Source organism: Bidens hawaiensis, unplaced genomic scaffold, assembly GCF_021521415.1.
Source record: "Bidens hawaiensis isolate Kalapana, Puna unplaced genomic scaffold, B.hawaiensis_p1.1 tig00015706_1, whole genome shotgun sequence".
NCBI classification, from domain to species: domain Eukaryota; kingdom Viridiplantae; phylum Streptophyta; class Magnoliopsida; order Asterales; family Asteraceae; genus Bidens; species Bidens hawaiensis.
The window spans coordinates 71,670-94,079 of record NW_027492402.1 but is presented as its reverse complement, the minus strand read 5'-3'; the positions used below and the strand labels follow the sequence as shown (position 1 = coordinate 94,079).

Below are 22,410 nucleotides of genomic sequence, written 5' to 3'. Positions count from 1 at the left end.
TTTAGAAAGGGATCAAAGTTGTCATCAATAATCAATGGCTTGTTGATGTATTATTAGACAAATCTCAACATATGCAGCATAATTTGTGGCTTTAAAATGGTCAAGTTGTAGCCTTTTGTCAACAAACTCATCATAAGTTTTTTAAGATTATATGACTGTTTTCTGTATTATTAGTATGACATGTGACTTGCAGCAAATACATGATTGTGTTCAAACTTTAAAGATAAGTTGACAGGAAATTGGTATCTACGGGACCACTTTTAGGAAGTTGGCCTGAAAGAAACATGTGACAATCAATCACTCTGTTTCTTGCATTTAACTTTGCCCAAGAAAATATTCCTATTAAGGAATTGAAATTTACAAGAATTATATTTGAAACTATTATTGGTTAATAGAATTAAATTTATATATAAATTTGTGTTTTCCGAGGTAAAATGTCTGTATTTTATGGACCACATTTGCAGACGTCTGTAGAAAAAGATGTGGACCAAAGGTTTGCAGTCCGTAATAAGAATGCTGTTTGTTTGTTTTAACTTCTGCAGACTTCTAAAATAAATTGAAATTTACGGTTAATAACTTTTAGATACACGAAAACCTAATGACTAATTTCAATCTCAACACAAGAATTTTTAGCAAATTAAAAACTCGAAGGCTGTTAATTTCACTTACAGTCAACGTCGAAGTTTGGAAGAGACGACAGGCGTTGGCGGAGAGCAACGGGGACAAGAGGTAGCAAAGCATGGTTATGCCTCGAGTGTTGGATTTCAATCAGTGGAGTAGGGGCTGTGAAGGGGCGACGCCAGTGTGTGTGTGTTGGGTTGGGGGGGGGGGTTGGAGGACGATGGGGGTGCCTAGGCTTGAAAGTCTATGAAGGAAAACGATGGTTCATGAAATTAGAAGAGGTTAAAAGAGGTCAAAAGTTGCGCCATATCTGCACCAAGAAGAGCCCGTGCAGATGTTTTTAATGAAACGTATGTGAGAAATCAAACACTATGTAGAAGCTCATGTCTGCACGTAATCTATGCGGCGCATACAAAAGAGTTTCGTGAAGCTTTTTCCAGAAAACAAACACCATCCTAGTAAAAACTTTTTATCATCAAATTGAAACTTTGATTATTATATTTTTCAACCAAACATGATATCACTTGAGTTCTAAATCTTAATTTCTAGATAATAATATTTGACAACCTATCTCACCAGACACATATAATTCAAAGAATCATATAACCAAACTTTCTATAAAACCAGCATGTAATGAAAAATGTTTTATAAAACTTCACTACCCGATTAATTAAATCCGAATCCCATAGCCCCACTCCCATACTGCACAGGTGCTTGCGCCATTGACCCAACCGAACTTGCTTCCGTTTCCTTATCATCATCATCATAGACCTTTTGCGTTGCCCTCTCGACCGCTTGAAGAACATCATCACGCGTCACAAAATCACCATCTGAAACCGCACCCGACCACAAAAAATATTCTAGTCAATACTAATATTATTATACTTTTTTAGGTTCAAAACAAACAAACGAGCAAACAAACAAACCTCTGCGGGCGGCAAGTAATACTGACTCGTGAGCCATGTTTTCAAGATCAGCCCCGACTAACCCCGGGGTAAGTGAAGCAACAATACTAGAAATGACATTTTTGTCCTCCTCCATCGGGACATCTCTCAAATACAAACCAAAAATCTTTCGTCTACCTTCTTCGTCCGGTACACCAACGAGCACTTTCCTGGAAAACCGACCTGGTCTCATCAAGGCCGAGTCCAGTGTCTCGGGCCGGTTAGTCACAGCTATAACCACCACACTCTCATCCTTCTCGAACCCGTCCATCTCAGTCAAAAGCTAACACATCAAAAATATAAAAAAAAATGCATATAATTATATAAAATTACAGACACATATCATTATTATTATTATCATCATTATTATTATCTACCTGGTTTAACGTTTGGTCACGTTCACAATTCAAAGTTCTTCCGCGTTGACCACCAACAGCGTCGATCTCATCAATAAAAATAATAGACGGGGTGTGTTTTCTCGCTTCTCGGAAAATATCTCTAACACGAGCAGCACCCGTACTGACAAAAACCTCAACTAATTCACTAGCAGAAATTGAAAAAAACGACACTCCGGCTTCCCCAGCCACTGCACGGGCCAACAATGTTTTACCAGTTCCTGGTGGACCCGCAAGCAACACCCCTCTCGGTAACTTAGCCCCGTGTTTCATGTACTTGCTATCTTCATTAATGCACATAACAATCTACAAAAGTTTAGATGCGATTTTAATATTTATTTTTTATATTATTTAATACTGAGCTTTGCCAAATTTGAAATTACCTCGAGAAGTTCGGCTTTTGCAGAGTCGACACCTTCAACGTCATCAAACGTTACAGACTGTTTCCTACTCGGTTTTCTTTTTTTCATTCTACCGATACTAAGTTGAGAATAAAGCTGGTAGCCTTGAACGCCCAACATTAACCAATACGGGGCGAGTTGTAACATGTTTAAAAAGAAACTCTTCATTGAAGTAGACATAAGTTCCGGGTCCGACCCGTACGCTATCCCTTGATCTTTAAGCATCTTAACAAGTTGATACTTATCGTCTCCAATGTTTCTCGTATGAAACTTCCATTTGAGCCCGGTTTCACTTTGTGGAGTTTCAGCATCTTGGTCAGCTGTCGGTTTGGTGTGTAATAGATCACGCGCGAGTTTTCCACAAACTGGACACGTATGACACTCCCGTCGCGAATGTCACGGGCAAGATCAGAGTACGGGACAACTGTATGATGTGGCTTTACTTGCTTTGGAAGAGCTAATGAGAAAACCGCTACATAGTCAGTATTATTACATAATATAACATAATATAATTTAAACGAGTCTCTTTTATGTTTATATTTATATAAAAATAACTACTTATGTATTCATTAAAAATTAAGCGAAAATATACGAACTAACATAAACGGATGTTCACGAACATAAATAAACGAAAAAAACGTGTGTTCATATTCGTTCATGTAACCAAATCAACAAAAAATTCTTCATGTTCTCATTTGTTTATTAAATAAGCGAACTTCCCGTCGAACTATTCACAAACAGTTCATGAATGTTCGGTTCTTTTAGAGGCCTAAATCGGTAGATCACCTAATTTTTCTATAATCTGCAACACAAATTGTATTCTATCTCTGCAGAAGCTACAAATTCATACCACTTTAATTTGAAATGAAACTAGTAAAGTGCAATTCACTAACCTTTTCATCAGTTTGAGGTTTATCATCCCAACATGACAGTGAACTAATTCCAGATAAATCGAACCAATTCGTCTTGCCACCCAAATTTGTATGTTCCTGTACAGACAATACTTTAATAAAAAGAACTAAGAACATAATAATACTATGCAGAGGTGTGATCAAAAGCAAAAGAACCGAATTTATAGATTTTCATTTTTTATCTTGTAAGTAATTTGTAAGAACTGAATAAATATATAACTTAAATGTTTTAAACAAATATATAATAATCAATTAATATTAATAGACAAATAGCGAGCTTTGGTGTCTTAAACACCTCATTGGTCCACTTGGCGACACCTGATTGGTTGGTTAATACATATCCTTTTTTGTTGTTTATACCGTAATGAACGTAACCGATACCAACCGAATTCCCAGCTGTAACGCTCGTGTTTTACCAACAACGCCTAGGTATTACCGATGTGACAAATATAACTGCTTCAGACCGAATTCGCGTCGACTCGCCGCTGTAATGCTCGGGTTTTACCCACGCCCGAGTTTTACCTAGCTAACATACGTTGTTTTAAATATTATTATTATTTTTATATGTTAATTTGACGAATTTGTTTTTTTGTTTCAATTCTGGTACCATAACAAACATTAACCAATACCAATCGAATTCGCATCCACTCGCCACCGCTAGAGATGTAAACAAGCCGAGTCGAAGCCCGAGTTCTTGTTTTGACTTACAAGAGCTCAGCTCCTTTCAAGCTCTTTTTCTAAAGCTCGAGCTCGGCTCGTTTAATATTTTATTAATTATTTTTTGTCAATTTTTTTTATATATTTTGAAAAAATCTTAAACAAGCCAAAGCTCGTTTATAATTTATTAATTAATTTATATCTGTTTTTTTAATTATTTTTATATATTTTGAAAAAATCTTAAACAAGCCAAAGCTCGGCCCGTTTATAATTTATTACTTAGTTTATATCTGTTTTTTCAATTATTTTTATATATTTTGAAAAAATCTTAAACAAGCCAAAGCTCGTCCCGTTTATTATTTATTAATTAATTTATATCTGTTTTTTAATTAATTTTATATATTTTGAACAAAATCATAAACAAGCCTAAGCTCAGCTCGAGCCCGTGCAGTACCTTAAACGAGCTAAAGCTCGACTACATAGAAGTCTAATTTCTAACAAAGGAAAAACATAAAAATACAAAAGGCTCGTTAGTCGAAATTCATTATTTTTGGTCAAGAAAAAGCATTCTTTTCCGGCCCCAAATTTTCAAGCTCAAATAACAAAACAACAAAACAGAAAAATTCTCAAATTTCGAAAACCGACCGGAACCGAACCATGCACACCCTGTAAATAATATATAAAAAAAAGAACAGTGATGACCACCTTAACAAGTGCAGAGACTGGTTTTGCATCATGCAGCGGAGGCAGACGACGGTGAGACAACGGGCTTGTGACGGAAGAAGTTGGTGGAGTGTAAAGGAAAGATATTTTGGTGGGTTTGGATCTTGAAGAAGACCGTGATGTGGGTTTTTGGATGGTGGTTGTTAAAGTGAATGGTTGCAAGAAAAGATTAGCCATCGCCATGGTGATGGTAGCCGCCGGCCGTGCAGTGGGTTTCGTTTCGTTTCGTTTCGTTTCGTTACACTTACTCTAAGAAGAAGCGTGCTGCCCAAGAAACTTGTTACTTTTATTTATATAAATATATATATATTAGGGCTAATTATCTAATATATATAATTTACAAGTTTGGTGCCGCTAAGTCGTCATTTGGCCACTTGACGGCAACTTGCTTGTACACCCAATTTTGTTATTTTTTGTTAGTGTGACGAAAATCGATCCAATTCACATAGACTCAACGTCCGGGACCGACAACGCTTAGTTTTACCAACGCCCGAGTTTACCGACGACACCATCTCGCTGGTCCACTCAAATTTTTCCCATTTTTTAGCTTTGGTACCGTAACGTACATAGCCGAAACCGACAGAATTCGTGTCCAATTACCGTCTCAACGCCCAAACTGACAGCGTTTGGGTTTTACCACCGTCCGGGTTTAGTGGTTTACTGACCAAACAAACTTCGTTTTAAATAAGTTATCTTTTTTGACGAAAATATATTTTTTGGACGCTAAGGTTTTACTAATGGTGTCTATATCGTAAAGAACGTAAACGATAGTAACTGAATTCGCATCTACTCACCGATGTAACGCTCGGGTTTTACCAATACTCAAGTTTCAACTTTTAGGTTTTTTATAATTGCCCCGGATGAAAATCTAGTTTCTTATAAAGCGTAAAAATAATTAGTTGATGTAAGAAGTCTTTTCCGATGTTGTGTAGTGGTAGGAAATAGAGGTGCATAAAGCGCTTTACAACTTAAAATTGGTTTAAGTTAAAATCGGTTTGGTTAACAAAAGTCAAAATCAGTTTATGATCGGTTTGGGTTGAAACCGGTTTCTTGACTTGGTTACAATAAATTTTTGTTCGGGTTTGACCAGTATTGGCCAATTTTGGTTCGGTTAACTAGTTTAGAACCGGTTTTTGTGGAGAAAATTACAAACCGATTTTTACATAATCGGTTTCAAACAGGACCGATTTCGATTTGATTTTCGAGTTGGTTCGATTAACCCGGTTATTTGCCCACAACTAGTAGGAAACATGGAGTCTTCAGTGGGGACCAAGGTTGACCCCCACAGACAACATTTTGGACAGGTCATGAGTGGGTCGGGTGGCTCATTGAAGAAAGACCAAGAATTATGTGAACATTGTAATCTCATTCTCCCTAAACACTTCAAAACTACTCATCCGCACTCTCACGCCTTTTCTTTTCATTACATTCAATTTCTCTTTCACTCAACTTTCTTAACACTAGGGGTGGGCAAAAAACCGAATTAACCGAAGAAACCGCACCGAAAAAACCAAACGAAGCAACCGACGGTTAATTTTTTGTTTATTTGAAAAGCCAAATTTTCGGTTTCGATTCGGCTATCCACTTTTAAAAAACCGAACTAAACCGATTGATGGTTTGTATATTCAAATAACCCTTTATTTCGGTTTCGGTTTGGGTTTCGTCTAATAACCAATCCGAACCGTGCTCTGCCCTACTTGACACCACTGCCACTGCCTTTTCTTGGGTATCAGGAAAACACAAAATAATGATTCATTTCATTAATATTGATTAATCAAACAAGACAATGAAATGAAAATGATCATAAAGTTCATTCTATCCATATATCCATACCAAAGAGAAGTTAAAAAAAGTTGTAGGTTTGACTTAATTTTATTTTTTATTTTGTGTGATCACTAGCTAATACATTACCGAATACCGATCTATTCATACGTAGCACGTTCATTGGCTACTAGAAATCTCAAAGGTCATGATGATGAAATAGAGAATGAAAATAGAGGATATATATACGTTAGGTATTAGGTATGGAACTCATCCAAATCGAAGTTAGCTATTAATGGCAAACCAAAATCTTTGTACGTCTACATACACATCACCTAAAATTCACTTACGTATACCTGCTGATACGCTTGTTACAAATATATATATGATAATAATATACCCAAACTCGACCACTCTCTTGTCAAAGCTAGACCTTAGCTTGTTTTGAGCTCTTTTTCTAAATCTCGAGCTTAGCTTGTGAGCTGATTTTTCAAGCTTAGGCATGAATTGTTATATATGTTTAATGATTATTTAAATATCTTGAGTAAAACTTTAAACGAGCTTGTTATCGAACATTAATCAACCCTAAATAATATAATACTATGTTATCAAATAGACAAATACCTTAAACGAGCCAAAGCTTGGTCTCGACATGAGCTTGATTGTGCAATGTAAAATTAATACATAGAAGTCAAAGATAGGTAAAACTTAAAATACACAAGCATCAACAAGCTTAACTAATGGGATTTTTGACTCATTTTTAAAAGCAAAACCTTTAAAACACCAAGAGTTGAATGTCTTAAATTTAAGTTTCTCAGAGATGCAATAATTCGCCATTCACAAAAAATAAAATCAACAATCTTAAACGAGTTTCTCATACAAGACTCGATATCAAGCTCGATAACCAAACAAGCTTTATTAGAGGCTCGATTTGAGCTCGAAAAAAGCTCGTTCATTTTTAATTTTTATCAATTAGGTAGCTCACGAACAACTCGACTTGTTCACACAACTATATACGTATCAAACTAAAATATAATATACATATTTGTTTTGTGGGACCCTGAATAACATGAAAACCACACTCCACGTCATTGGAATCATCACAAAAAACACACGTGTCAACACATTAAGCGTACATGTTAGGCATTCAAACACGTATATAAATCAACCACCCTACTTTCATTATCACCCATACATATATATATATATATATTCTCAAACTTATATATATATTAAATTATTAACCCTAGGTCATTCTTGTTTTCATGATCGATTAGTTAATTAGATCCATATTATATTAATCGGTATGCATATATGTTGTTCACCTTTTGATCATCATTCTATTGATCATATTAATCATTCGTTACTTTTATGCATTTGTAACCTTTTTTATATATGTTATATGTTTCAGGCTTTTGATCCATTTGAAGCTTTCTTATTGCGGACTTATCATTCTTTTTCATTAGTTTTTCATCCGTAAGTTTTATTATATTATATTCAATTGATTATTGCTTTCATAAATGTTTTCGCTTGTACATATAAGTTTGATTTAAATTTGGTGTAAATGAGCTATAAGTTTATTATATTCTGAGTAACTCGAGATCTGCTTGTTAAAAACTTGAATATAAACAAAGCTATTATTTGTACAACTTTTGTTTTTTTGTTATATACTTAGTCATATATAATGTTAGGAGATAGGATTAAATATAAACAACTCTTAACATGAGAAACCTATAAATAAATAGAGTAATTATTGTTATTATTATTATCATTACTATTCTACAATTTTTGAATTAGACTACAAATAATATTTACTCTCTGCTAGTTATTTGTACGTTTAGTAAGTTAATTCAGTTGTACTTGATCCCATCTGGTCATATATATATATATATATAGGTATAGGTATTGGATTATTTCAGAAGTTTTTTTACTGTGAGAAGTGCGAGAAGTGAAGGTTTGACTCCATTAATCCCTAATTTCACTCCCTTTCTTAGGTGTATGTATGTGTGTAGATGCATATGTATGTGTGTAGGTACGTATGTTTGTATGTGTTCGTATGTTTGTACATGTGTACGTATGTTTGTATGTGTGTAGGTATATAGGTTTGAATGTGTGTAGGTATATAGGTTTGAATGTGGCTCGGTACATTTATATGTTTGTAGGTAGGTTTGAATGTGTAATTAAGACATGAATACAACCAATCTACATATATGTATGTAACATCATATGAAAGGGAGTGAAATTAGGGATTAATGGAGTTATACCTTCACTTCACTTCTCGCAATTCTTGCTGTAATATCACTTCTGGCAAGATCCATCCCATATATATATATATAAACTTTGTTAACAACAATGAGATTGATTGTTAGTTGTTATGTATATGTTTTATGCAGGACAACTAAATGTTCAATGGAGTCAAAAGCTGGTAAAAACTCTAGTACTAAATCCTTATCATACGAAGCTCCCCTAGGCTACGGAATTGAAGACGTTCGACCAAACGGTGGGCTCGAGAAGTTCAAGTCTGCTGCTTACTCTAACGTAAGCCTCCGTTTTCATCGTTTAGCATTCGATTTTGTTATTATAAAACTGTTACTTGATTAATATTCTAACTTTGATATTCTTATTATCTTGCAGTGCACCCGCAAGCCCTCCTGAGTTTTATTATCCGCGCTGCATAATCTCTAGATAAAACCGTTTAATTCTGTTATTTTGCTACCGTCGTCTTTCGTTTCTTTTCGTTTATTCCCCTTTTGTCGTCAAGATGACTTCTGCGGTGTCCGCCATTGGATTCGAAGGTTTTGAAAAAAGACTAGAGATTTCCTTTTTTAACCCTGGCCCGAATTGCAGAGGTCTGCGCGCTTTGTGCAGGAACCAACTTGATGAGTTTTTGGCGCCGGCCGAATGCACTATTGTTTCTTCATTATCAAACGATTCACTGGATTCGTATGTTCTTTCCGAGTCAAGTTTGTTCGTGTATCCGTATAAGATCATAATCAAAACATGTGGCACCACCAAGTTGCTTCTTTCAATCCCACCGATACTCAAATTATCCGGTGAATTGTGTCTTACTGTGAAATCTGTGAGGTATACGCGTGGAAGCTTTATATTCCCGGGCGCTCAAGTGTATCCTCACCGTAGCTTCACCGAAGAAGTATTGGTTCTCGATAGCCACTTTGGAAAGCTTGGTTTGGGGAGTAATGCGTATGTCATGGGCGGTGCGGACAAGGATCAGAAATGGCACGTCTACTCCGCGTCAGCTGAGTCTGCAGATGTTGTGATACGTGTTGTCCCGGTTTACACTCTGGAGATGTGTATGACAGGTTTAAGCAAAAAGAATGCATCAGTGTTTTTCAAGTCCGAGTCGAGCTCTGCAGCCGTGATGACCGACGATTCAGGGATTAGGAATATACTTCCGGAATCTAAAATTTGTGATTTTGACTTCGACCCGTGTGGATACTCGATGAATGCTATAGAAGGGGACGCGATATCCACCATTCATGTGACTCCAGAAGACAGGTTTAGTTATGCTAGTTTTGAGGCAGTTGGATATGATTTCAAGTCTATGGATTTAACCGGTTTGGTTGAAAGGGTGTTGGTTTGTTTTCAGCCTAGTGAGTTCTCGTTGGCTTTGCACGTGAACGCGTATGATCATGAGCCGAAAGATCTCAACTTGGGTGGTGATAATATAATTAATATTAATGTGAAAGGGTATAATTACAATGTTGAAGAAACAAAGTTTAAAGCTTTGGCCGAAGGATGCGGCTCGATGGTGTATTATGGTTTCGTGAGGGGAGGAAGCGGTTGTGGGTCCCCACGCTCGACTTTGCATAGTGGTTGGAGCGAAACCGAGAACGAGGAAGAGTGAAGAGGTGTTGGCAAAATAAAGTATAGAGTATATGGTTTAATGTCTCTTGTGTGGTTGTGTTGTTGATGCAGTTACTGTTTTCATCATTTCAAGAAAACTTAATGAGTGTATGACTTATGATATATTTGAGTTGCGTATTTATTAGTTTGCGATGTTTTGCGTTTTACAGTAAGCGTGTTTTACGCTGAGTATTTGAATTTAAACAAACATGTGATATAAATGAAACTGGTTCAGTAAAAACAGTGTTTGCAACTGCACTAACTAATTACAAGCATTCGTTACAATCCTCTTCGGCCATGATTCGTTTTTGAGCGTATGAGCGTTCATGGTTAAAGCCACATTTGCGCAGGTGATGTAAGCATACAGTGTGGAAGTTTTATAACAAAATGATAGTTCCAAATCTGCATATCTTATAATGTAAGCATACATTACTTCGATCAACGCGTATTGTAGAGTGAACATTATGAAAAGGGTCAACATGTCGGTTTGTACGACACTAATAATGAGATTATGCAAGAGAGATTATAAGGTGGCTTATGCTCAAATATTATTCGATATCAAGCAGCATAAAGGGATACCGTAAGAGAGTTTTGTACTTACAAATTTGACATGCATACCTGAACGCGAATGACATTACTACTAGAGTGCTAGTTAAGCACGCGACAAGGGCATTTTGGGAACTTTTTGGAATCCCGAAACAGATTCATCGGGTCGAAGATTATGCTTTGAGCCAATACTTGAAAACTGAAGGTATTCTCAATCCTTTTTCTTGCAAAAAATAGAATTTTTAATTATTATATCCCTTTCAACTTGAAGTAAATTTGTTTTGAGTTTCAAAAGAAACTTTGGCTTCTAAAAGTATTATAAACCATCCATTCCAACTTCTTCCTGTTATCACTCTCTGATCTAACAAACTTGCGGTCTTGTTTTATCCAGATTCGGTCTCCAAAATGTCCCCAAACCGACGAATATATGCAACTGTTTTTCTAAAAATAGAAAAGCACACATGTCACCGGTTAGTTTGATTTGAAAAGCTATATATAATGAACAACCTTCTTTGTAGTTTCTGATCAAAACAATCTATTTGTCACTTATAAACTTTCATCTTACATTTTATTAACAACAAACACTAATATCAAATTACATAATGAACAACTCCCAGAGTGCAGGCGAAAAAGCTGGCCAGGTTAAGGCCAAAATGGAGGTAATTACTCCTAATATATTTCTATATATATGTATGTATATACATACACGATATAGTCGTTCAATATTGAACTGGTTATTAAAAATTTATCTTTGACAGATAAGGTGGTTGAGTTTGTACCCATATCGGCGCATAACTTCATCTTTTTGTGCATCTTATGGAATTATTTTCTAGATCCACCACTGATATTAAGCCTTGTTTGGTGTCAGGAAAAGGGCAACCAGATGAAGGACAAAGCTAGCAATGCTGCTGAGTCCGCCAAAGACTCGATGCAACAGGTTGATTTTTCAAATTTTATCTAGTATTTACACTACTATTTATTATAATAATGATTTGTTGTCAAAGATAAAATTTTGGGTTTATTTATCATTTTTGTTATTGATTTGAATCTTTGTGCAGGCTGGACAACAAATGAAGGAAAAGAAACAAGAGGCAACTGAGAGAGTGAAGAACGCAACCGGGTATAATTGAACCCGTGGCCTCTTTCAACCAGAACCCGTTTTCATATTTGTCCAGTTTTCCGTTATTAAATATATATATGTATTTTTTTTTTGCATTTTTTTCTTTTTGATTATTATATATGTACAATAAGATGTAGATATACACAAAGCTTATTTAATTTTTATATTTTGTGATTAAAGTTTCTTATTAGTTATATGAAATTATTGGTAAAGTCTGATGTAAACTTGATTATATTCAGTTTTAGGATTATGAATATTTATTTTTTATTAGTAATAAAGACCAAAAAGTATCAATATTCTGTAGAAATATAAAAAATAATCGTGTCAGGTTGACGCGCTATAGATCAAGTCATGATATTGTTTAAACCGGACATTACCAAGATTGATACGAACCATAGAACGTACATCATATCGCAAATTCTTAAAAAAAAAAACAATAAAATCCGCAATCTTAAAATCATTCGACACAAAATAAGACAAGGCAAGATTTATTATAGTTTGAATTCGGCAAAGTACGAGGATTGCTTAGTTCTTTGTCTGTTTGGCAAGCTTGAACCACTCGGTGTGAAACGAACCAGGAACATCGGTCCTCTCATAAGTATGCGCACCAAAGTAATCTCGTTGAGCTTGAACCAAATTGGCAGGCAATCGTTCACGCCTATAAGTGTCGAAATAAGCAAGACTAGAAGACATACCCGGAGTACTAATACCTGCGTTAATAGCCAAGCACACGACTCTCCTCCACGCAGACTGTCGGTCAATCATTTCTTTAGCAAACTCAGGGTCCACCAAAAGGTTAGCCAGTTCTGGGTTGCGGTCATAAGCCTGCTTGATACGGTCCAAGAATATTGCTCGAATGATGCACCCACCTTTCCAGATCCTAGCCAACTCACCGAGCTTCAAGTTCCAACCTTTTTCATTACTCTTGGCTCTAATCAAGTTCATACCTTGCGCGTAACTGCATATTTTACTCGCATATAAAGCTTGTCTCACATCATGAATTAACTTTTTCTTTTCCACTTTTTCGTTTTCTAAAATATCATCAAAACCGCCGGATTTGAATACTTTTGCAGCTTCGACACGCTCGTCTTTTAGCCCGCTTAGAAACCGTGAGTCTAAAGATGCTGCAATGGTCGGTGCAGCGATTGACAGGTCAGCGGCTTGCTGAACCGTCCATTTACCCGTACCTTTCATACCCGTTTTGTCCAAAACTTTGTCGACTAAATAACCGTCACCCTTATCGTCCTTGATACCGAATATGTCAGCAGTGATTTCGATTAAAAAGCTTTGAAGCTCGCCTTTATTCCACTCGGAAAACACATCGTGTAATTCTTCGTTTGACAGTTTTCCAACCGATTTAAGCACGTCGTAAGCTTCGGATATTAACTGCATGTCACCGTACTCGATCCCGTTATGAACCATTTTCACGAAGTTTCCCGAACCACCTTCACCGATGTAGGTCACACATGGGCCACTGTCGGGTACTTGCGCAGCTACTTTGAGGACAATGTCTTCGATGTACTTGTACGCCTCGAGGGACCCACCGGGCATCATGGACGGTCCGTTTCTCGCACCTTCTTCGCCACCCGAAACGCCCATCCCGAGGTACAAAAGACCGAGTTCAGCCATGGCTTTTTCTCTCCGTTCGGTGTTTTCATACCACTCGTTACCGCCATCGATAATGCAATCACCTTTCTCCATGTATTGAGATAATGTTTTGATTGTTTGGTCAACGGGTGCCCCGGCTTTGACCAGCATGATGATCACTCGGGGTTTTTGGATTGAGTTGACGAATGATTCGGGATCGTGGAAGCCGAAAACCGGGAGGTTTCCTTCCTTTTGGGCTCGTTCAACGGTTTCTTCAACTTTGGATGTGCTACGGTTGTAGACGGAAATTGGGAACCCTTTTTCGGCAATGTTTAGAGCCAGGTTTTGGCCCATAACCGCAAGACCAGCGAGCCCGATTCTTGTTAGCTTCGGTTGATCAGCCATGTCTGTTCTGCAAAACAAATTCTAATTAAGATAATACAATAAGTTCAAATAGAACCACAGATAGAAAATTTGACCAATATTCATTTGATATATTTTTTGTGGTACAAAAAAACCATCAATATTATAAACAGGACATATGATAAAAAAATAAAAAATAAATAAAAAGGCTAAAAAACAAAAAAACAGCAGAACCTAACATGAACTGTGTAGTTAAAAAACTCATGTCGTACTCGGATTCATGTGTCCGACACAATTTTCAGGTTTGTGTCATGTTCGGTATGAAAAGATTTTAGTTTTACAAACCGAAAATCGCGTCAGACGTCTTCAGTATCGCATACATTAATACTGTTATCTGCAAGATATATTCAGTACCAAAAGATTTGCAATTTGTTCATTTTAATCTAGCAAATATTTGATCCCTCTAAACAAATACAAGACTGCATATATTCTAAGACAATATATATATAATTTTAAGTTGTAAAATCAAATGAAATTATTTACCAACTACAAAACTGATAGAAAATCAGAAACTTACATTTAAGTCTTATAGCAAACAGAGCGTATAAACTAATTAATGGTTTTCAATGCACAGCATAACTAAACTAACTTTGCATCAACAAATTTTTTAGTTATATGCTTCAATAGGGGTGCAAACGAGCCGAGCCAGAGCTCGACTACGATCCAGCTCGGCTCGTTTTGACTTACGAGAGCTCGAGCTTGGCTTGTTGTTTTTTCAAGCTCGGGCTCGGTTTGCTTATTAACTATTAACTTATTTATATACGTTTTTAATTTATTTTCATATATTTTGAAACAAAACCTTATACGGGCCTAAGCCTGGCTCGAGCTCATGTAGCACCTTAAAAGAGCCAAAGCTTAGCTCAGGCTTAAATATACACAAGGTCACAAGGCTCGAGTTCGGGCTTGATAACTAAACGAGCTATATTTAAGGCTCAGGCTCAAAAAAGCTCTGAGCTTTATATCGATCCGAGCGGTTCGGCTCGTTAGCACCCATATGTTTGATTGATCTGTAGTTGATCAAGTAATCCTAAACCCACATGCAATCACAAGATATAAATCTTGAAATCAATCCCCAATTAACAACAACTAAATTAAAATTAAAATTAAATCAAGATTTAGTGTAAAGATTAATAATTGATAACAATTAGTGATCTGCATGTGGATCTATAGACAAATGAATGCATATACAGATCCAAAAACAATGAATTGATTGACCCAATTGGTTTTGATGAATAACTAATAGATTAAATAGAGAAATGGGTACCTTATAATAATAATAATAATCAAGAAAGAAAGAAAGAAAGATGGGAATTGAAAAGATCTGCAAAATATGAGAGTGAAATTAAGAGCACATGAATTGGGGTGAGTGGGAGTGTATTTAAAGTTTAAAACTTTAATAATAATAATAATAATAATAATAATAATAATAAAGATTCAAGACTAATCAATCTTGGTGTCTTGGTGGTGGTGGTTGGTGAGTTCATTGATATATGAATTGGTTACAATTTACCTCCTTATGTTTTGGTTTATATTTGTTTAACAACTTAAGATATTCGTATACGTCATGTTTACGTTTTTCGGTGTGAACATATAATGTATATATGTGTGGGTCATCGGGAGGTCAAAGTGAAATTTCACGAATTTTGACGTTATTTTACTAATTTCGTGAAAATAACGTTAAAAGTAGCGGGAGGTTACTCAAGTCCAAGACTTGATGCAAAACTACTATCGAGTCGGGGGTTTTCTGGAAGCAGTCTCTCTATTCCTACGGGGTAAAGGTAAAAATGTCTATATCTTACCATTCTTAGACACTGCCATAACTTTGTTATTGGTGAGATTTTAATGAGTACGATAATGATGATGATGAACTTAACATATTCGTATACGGTCAACGAGTTAGACATGTAAACGAACTGAACGTTCATTAACTGTTTGATTGTTTAATAAATGAGTAAACATGAACACACATTTTATTCGTTCATTTATTTGCATTCATTTATAAATTTAAAACCACGAATTTAGATGTGTTTATGGATGAATTGTGATGTATTAGACCTATTCAGTGGTTTTCATTAACATTAACTTATCTTCGTTTAGGTCCGCTTATGCATGTCCATTTACGTTCGTGAATTGTTCGGTTAGGTTTTTAAACAAATGAACATGGACAAAAAAAAGTTTGTTCAATTATATGTTTGTGTTCACATTCGATTAAAGTTAAATGAACGAACACGAGCATGTCCTTGTTTCGCTCGTTTACAAGTCTACAATGTATTTTTTTGGATTTAAAGTCACATCAATCATCATCATTTTTATGCATTTTGAAAACATATGGGCGATAATATAAACTTAGGGAAATTTGATATTATACTAGGAACAATAACATGTAACATGATGGTAAATTGTTAGGTCTAGTCTTTGACAATTGTTAGGTCTAATTATTATAAAAAAATAATTAAAAATATAGCAGGTCACCTAAAACTTGAAATTATTGTCAAGGGAAAAAGAGAACCAATTTAGTGAAAAAAAAATAATAGATTTTGATGATACAAAAGTGTAAAGAAGATTGGGGTGCAAATTGACAGTTTGTAAAGTAAAGGGGCTATAAGTGTTTGAAAATTATTTATTTATTTTTTATTTATTATATTCGCATTTTTGTTTAGTTTATTATGGAGAAAATGGATCCGTATGTCGGAATCATCTGTGTAAAATAAAGACGTTTGATCTATATAAATTTAAAAAAAAAAAAATTTGCTATATGCTCTACTATTTATGGATTTAAAAATTGTATGTTCTTATTATGCCTAAATATTCGTTCTTTTCCGTTCCACACTTAGCGTTCGATTTTATCTTGCTCCGAATGCGGAGGAGTATTAGAGAGAATATATTCGTTAAGGTTTATTGTTACTTCATTACCAGAGTTAGAAGATATGATATAGTTAAGACTTTCTTTGTAATTGTTATCATTGTACGATTATAAAATGATAGGCCGAACCTACTACCAGGGGTGTGCACGGCATGGTTCAATACACCAAACCAAAGCCAAAATGTTCGGTTTTCTCTTAATCAGTTTTTGCTTCAGTTCGGTTATATGTCGGTTATAGTATTCGAATGTTCAAGCCTTACATGTCCAGGCTTAAAGAACATATCCAAAAAACAATCCAAGCTCAGCTTGACTCGATTCGGCATCAAATACGCAACTTAAACCAGTCAGAGGGACAAAGATGCAAGTCAATCTAGGTGAAGCATGGAGTAAAGTAAAAAAATTGTAATGACGCATAATTACTTCATTGTTGCTAACAAAAACAAACTTTTTATACCAAGGATACTCGCATTACATAAGTTCCGAAAAACAACATTCTACCAAAAACATCTTCATCTCCTTCCTTCCTACATATACAACAAAATTTCTAGCAATATGCTTGATAACTTGCACCTCAAGCAATCAAATTTGCAAATCGCATTAGATTTTTCGTCCTTTAAATCTCTTTTGAGATAATAAAACCTCATGACTTCATCTCGACTGGTTTGCGAAAAATTACCACAAAATTTTCAACAACCAGACAAGTTTATCTGGGACATGAACAATCGTCTTTAACCCGTGTTACTAAACCTGAGTTTGATATATAAGTGCCCCGATTAGTGGAATGATGAGAATGAGGAATACTAACATAATGTCATTTGCCTTTAGCTGTCTAGCATCAATGTCTCTTGCAGCCTCGGTAGAGACAGTTACAGTCTCCTCGGTTAGAGTCTCCTCGTGTGCCTTCTCAACCTAAAAATTAAAGCTTTATTGCATTAAATTATCAAACAAACAAAGTTACTAATAAAACGCGGTATATAAGGCACCTCAAAATCAGTTGATAAGGCTTCTTCGATTTCTTTGTCATTAACGCTAGCTTTAGATTCGTCACCATGGCTAACTTCAACAGCAGGATCTTTATCGTCTCTATTTAAACAATTTACCAAGATTTTGTTTTCTTGTTTCAAGGAAGATATCTGCATGCATACAGAAAATCAATAGTCACTTAGAATTAAAAAAAGTATGTTTTTCAATAATATATTATATATCTGTTGTAGTATAATATAACCTGCTTCTGAAGACGTTCTCTTTCGAGTTTCATCTGCATAACCAGATCGGTTATCAACTTGCTACAAAGAGTTATATCCTTAGCAGACGCGTTGTTGGCTTCCTCCATTTGATGCAAAGATGTTTCCAAGCTTTTAGCTTTTCCCTTAACAAACTTAAGTTCTTTTTTGAGGTCAGCATTTGCCTCTGATAACTGAATACACCTGTCCTCCATATTATCGGTCAGCATTTCAGCTTGTGTAACTTTTTTCTTTAAATCATCAATCACGTTACCCATGTCTTTAATTGTAGAAAGAAACATGCTTTTGTCCTCCTCGTTAGCTTCACAACATGCTTCTGCGTATTGCAGTTTAACTCTAACATCACACAACTCCTGTTCAAGTGAAACCACCTTTTCACATGCATCCTTGAGTTCCCGACACTTGTTTTCATAGTTCACAGCTTTGTTCTCTGCTTCAGTAATTTGTTGCCTCAAATCTTTAATTGTGTTTTCCCTTTCCGCTATCCCTTTTGATGATTCTTTCTGCTCTTTAACATGGTCACTAAGTTTTAGTAACTCGTTTTTCAATACTGCTTCTTGCTGAAGTGAACCTTTGAGATTGAACTGTAACATCTTGATTTTGGTTAGTAGTTCTTTGGAGGTTTCCATTAGCAGTACAGACGCATGGTCTGTTTCGTAAAACTTTTGTAAGGTTGTTTCAGCTTCCTCTTCAGCATAACCTACATCTTCTTCTAACAAGCGTACCCTCATCATCAAAGTTTCTTCAATTTGAGTCAACTCACTCACCCTTTTCTCCAAATCCATTTCTCTCTCCAAAGATTTCCCAAGCATCCTTAAAACATGCCTTTGATGTTCCACAGTTTTCATTTTCATCTTCTCAAGTTCCACAACATCATTGATGTCCAACACCTCGGTACAGTCGTCGTCTCCAGACAATCTTAACAGGTTTTTCTCAAAGTTAGCAGATCGCATTTTTATTTCTGAAACCTGCTCCATTGATTGCTCCAATGATTTTTCCGAATCAAACAACATTTCTTCCATCTTAACATTTCTTGAAGATAAAAACTCCCTTACATTATCTTTCTCTTTCTGAAGATCAGATATATGTGTCTCTAATATTCTCAGCTCTGAATGCAAAAAACCAGATATAAGGTCATATTCTACTACCTTGATAACTAAATCAGGATCCATGTCAGATGATTCAAAGGCCTCAAAGTCACTTTCCTTGGTTTCCACATGCATCGCCAGTAAGTTCAAGTTGGTTAGCTTCTGACAGACATATGCTATATCCAGTTCAAATCTTGTTATGATCTCTCCAGTGCTTTCCGAGTCTCGAGAAGTCTTTACAGATACGCTACTTTTGTTAATGTCTGATTCTGACCCACCAGAATGAAGAGATAGTGGAGCGAAAGGTGCATTGTAACTGGTGGCAGCATCCATCTTAACGGCCCAGCAGCAAGTTCAATCAAGAACCTGAAAACTTATGAACTGGTATCTTGACTCACTATCTGCAGATACATCAGAAGTCAGTTACCAAACATATGCACCTCTGTACATTCATCTTATTTATCGTCACTAGTTTCAATCAAAATTGTTTTTCAACTTCATAATATCAAAATTGTTTTTCAACTTCATATGCAAAATTGTTTTTCAACTTCATAATATTGGTCTTAAATATTGTTAACCACATTAAACTTCAACCTAAAAAGGTATACTAACTGTGTTAACGTCTTTACTACAAATCAATCTTAGATCTCAAAAGTAACAGGTTCCCAAACTGTAACTACTATAGAATCATTTACAGTAGGGATGAGCATTTTTTACCGAATCCCCTATTTGTTAAAAGCAATCGTGCCTAGCACAATTTCTAAGCGAGGCAACACAATTCGCTTTAATTCTCCAGGTGATGGTTCAGGCGCAGATTCCGGAGAGATTCCCAGATTCAAGAGAGTTTCAGGCCAAATTCTCTAAATTCCAGAAGTATCCAGCCAGATTTCTACTTTTACCCCAGGAAAACTATTTTTCTACACTAATACACTAATATTTTTAACTTTTGACACTAATTAGATAATATTACATGTTATATAATAGCTTTTATTTATTTTATATAAACAATAGAATTATTTACCTTTTTATTTTCTCACACCCTCGCTTTTTTTGTGCCTTGAGTGCACCTTTGATAACTATGCTAAATACCAGTACCTGTACCAGTGCCAACCGAACACAATCGGTATCGGTATTCATTTTTCCATGTTTTCGGTACAGGTACCAATCGGTTTTCAGCATTTTCAATGGTACCTGTACCGATCGCGGTACTGAACCGAGAAAATACGGTTTCCGGTATACGGTTTTACTCATTTTCGGTACGGTACCGATCTCATCCCTAATTTACGACGGAAACATACGAACGCGCATCTTAAGCTGGTGTACAATCACCTAACAACACTTACGAAACCCTAACTTAACGAACATAACATATACACCAAATTTACAACAGCACAAACCGAATTCGAATATAAGTTCTCATCTCAAACACTACGTAAACGTTCTAACGATCAAACGAGCCCTAATTATCGTAAAACCTAACAGAACACATCAAAACTGTAAACGAAAACCTGATATTCATGAAATTGAATACATATATACATACCTGATCCGGTAACTGAATCGATTAATGAAGAGCAATCAGTTTCGATTCAGTCTGTTATCAATTATCATCATCCACTCTCTGTCAGTGATCCATAAAGCTAAAACCGCCTATTCCTCACTTTTCGCAGTATTTGCACAACACACCCTAAACTTTCATATTTCACTCATCACTCTAATTCGTGTCGGTTCGGTTTGGTTACAAGGGCTTGACCATAACCATAACTGAAGGGTCAGCTAAACATAGGGCGGTTAACCATTGTTATTAGTCGTTTTTGGTTAAGTTCGGTTAATTGGTTAATTGTCCGATTCCTTTCTTTTTCCAGTAGTGTCTGTGTGCTAAAATGTTAAAAGCTAAAACCACCGCTTTCCCACTGTTTGTAGTATTTACGTATATTGCCTTAAGGTTTTACTTAACTACATATCGGTCCCTACAGTTTTGTATACTATAAGGGAAAAATACCAAACTGTTCATTACTTCATTTAATTATTTGTACGGTCAAGTCAAGAAAATGTTCATTTGACTGCATTACCATAATGTTGATCTTCAATCTCGTCGACCCCGCGTGCTCTTTGATCATAACTAGATAGGTTTTTTAACCAACCAATCAAATTTTGCCACTTGTTCAAAAACTGGAAGCAAAAAAAATGACATCGGACAACGAGATAAATCTCGTATGAAGCTAAAAAAATCTCGTCATACTCTAAAACAGTTATCTTCGGACGCCTAAAATATAACGTCGGCTCTGATGATTTTAAAAAGTTTCATGGCGTGTGACAAAATCTTTTGTTGGTTGAAAATTTTGTCAAGTTAAATTAAAAAGTGTGCGGGTCGACGAGATTTATCATTAGACGGGATTTTTAACAAACCAGATTCTGCCACGTGTCCAGAAAATCTCGTGATTAGCCAAAAAGATCTCGTCGGAAAACAAAAAAATAACATTGGAAGACGTGAGAAATCTCGTCGAAAGACAAAAAAAATAATATTGGAAGACGCGAGTAATCTCGTCGAAAGACAAAAAAATCTCATCGAATGCCTAAAAAATCACGTCGGCTCCAACCTTTTTTTTCTAAAAAAAACTAAGTTCTATGACGTGTGACAGGGCCTCATTGGTTAAATATCCCATAGAGTAATGATTAGAAATTGTGCGGGTCGACAAAATTGAGGGTGAACGTTATAAGAAAACGCTTGTCAAATAAACATTTTTATCTACTTTGACCGGTCAAACGGACATTTTGATCATTTTCCCAGTGTAGCATTATATAACTCAAAACAAATTCATACAACATCATTCTTTATTTGAATACCACAAACACAAATGTATCACATGTTCTTGCTTTAAAAGGCTCAAAAACAGATGAAATCAGCCTACTAATCTTGATCATTACATTCATATATACATGTCTCCAAACTTGAAACTAAAACTTTTTCAAAGAAATCTGGGAATTGCATAGTAATCATCCGCCACGCCCGTCACATTCACCATCATCACCACTACCGATTCGATGTTTTCTAAACTGGGAGTCCGTGATCTGTTATTCTTTAGCTTGGTTTTCGCATCTTTAAGCTTTTGCTCAAGTATAACCACTTTCTCAGATGAAGTTTTGAGGTCGTTACTCGTCTGCGTTAGCATCCTAACTCTAGCTTCAGCGCTCTCAGCCCTACGTTCGGCTTCAACTATTCGGCCTTTCAAATCTTTTACTGTTTCTTGAGTTTCAAGGC

General features: G+C 35.8%; 3 protein-coding genes and 1 pseudogene across 4 annotated transcripts; 1 reads left to right on the top strand and 3 right to left on the bottom strand.

The window, feature by feature from the left end:
* Window positions 1-1,255: 1,255 nt before the first annotated feature.
* On the bottom strand, window positions 1,256-3,107 carry LOC143549612 (putative inactive ATP-dependent zinc metalloprotease FTSHI 3, chloroplastic; annotated as a pseudogene). Its single transcript, XR_013138167.1, has 5 exons — window positions 3,101-3,107; window positions 2,344-2,833; window positions 1,943-2,266; window positions 1,548-1,848; window positions 1,256-1,451 (listed from the first exon to the last, which is right to left on the bottom strand). The product of XR_013138167.1 is annotated as a putative inactive ATP-dependent zinc metalloprotease FTSHI 3, chloroplastic (transcript).
* Window positions 3,108-8,974: 5,867 nt separating this feature from the next.
* On the top strand, window positions 8,975-10,293 carry LOC143549647 (S-adenosylmethionine decarboxylase proenzyme-like). The gene has a single exon (XM_077040504.1). The coding sequence runs from the start codon at window positions 9,175-9,177 to the stop codon at window positions 10,276-10,278; it is 1,104 nt and encodes a 367-aa protein (XP_076896619.1). The 5' UTR covers window positions 8,975-9,174; the 3' UTR covers window positions 10,279-10,293.
* Window positions 10,294-12,330: 2,037 nt separating this feature from the next.
* Window positions 12,331-15,366, bottom strand: LOC143549646 (6-phosphogluconate dehydrogenase, decarboxylating 2). Its single transcript, XM_077040503.1, has 2 exons — window positions 15,218-15,366; window positions 12,331-13,942 (listed from the first exon to the last, which is right to left on the bottom strand). Exon 2 carries the CDS (start codon window positions 13,933-13,935, stop codon window positions 12,469-12,471), a length of 1,467 nt encoding a protein of 488 aa, XP_076896618.1. The 5' UTR covers window positions 13,936-13,942; window positions 15,218-15,366; the 3' UTR covers window positions 12,331-12,468.
* A 1,890-nt stretch (window positions 15,367-17,256) lies between these two features.
* LOC143549645 (WPP domain-interacting tail-anchored protein 1-like) lies at window positions 17,257-20,835 on the bottom strand. Its single transcript, XM_077040502.1, has 4 exons — window positions 20,692-20,835; window positions 18,042-19,549; window positions 17,800-17,949; window positions 17,257-17,725 (listed from the first exon to the last, which is right to left on the bottom strand). Exons 2-4 carry the CDS (start codon window positions 19,479-19,481, stop codon window positions 17,558-17,560), a joined length of 1,758 nt encoding a protein of 585 aa, XP_076896617.1. The 5' UTR covers window positions 19,482-19,549; window positions 20,692-20,835; the 3' UTR covers window positions 17,257-17,557.
* Window positions 20,836-22,410: the final 1,575 nt, after the last annotated feature.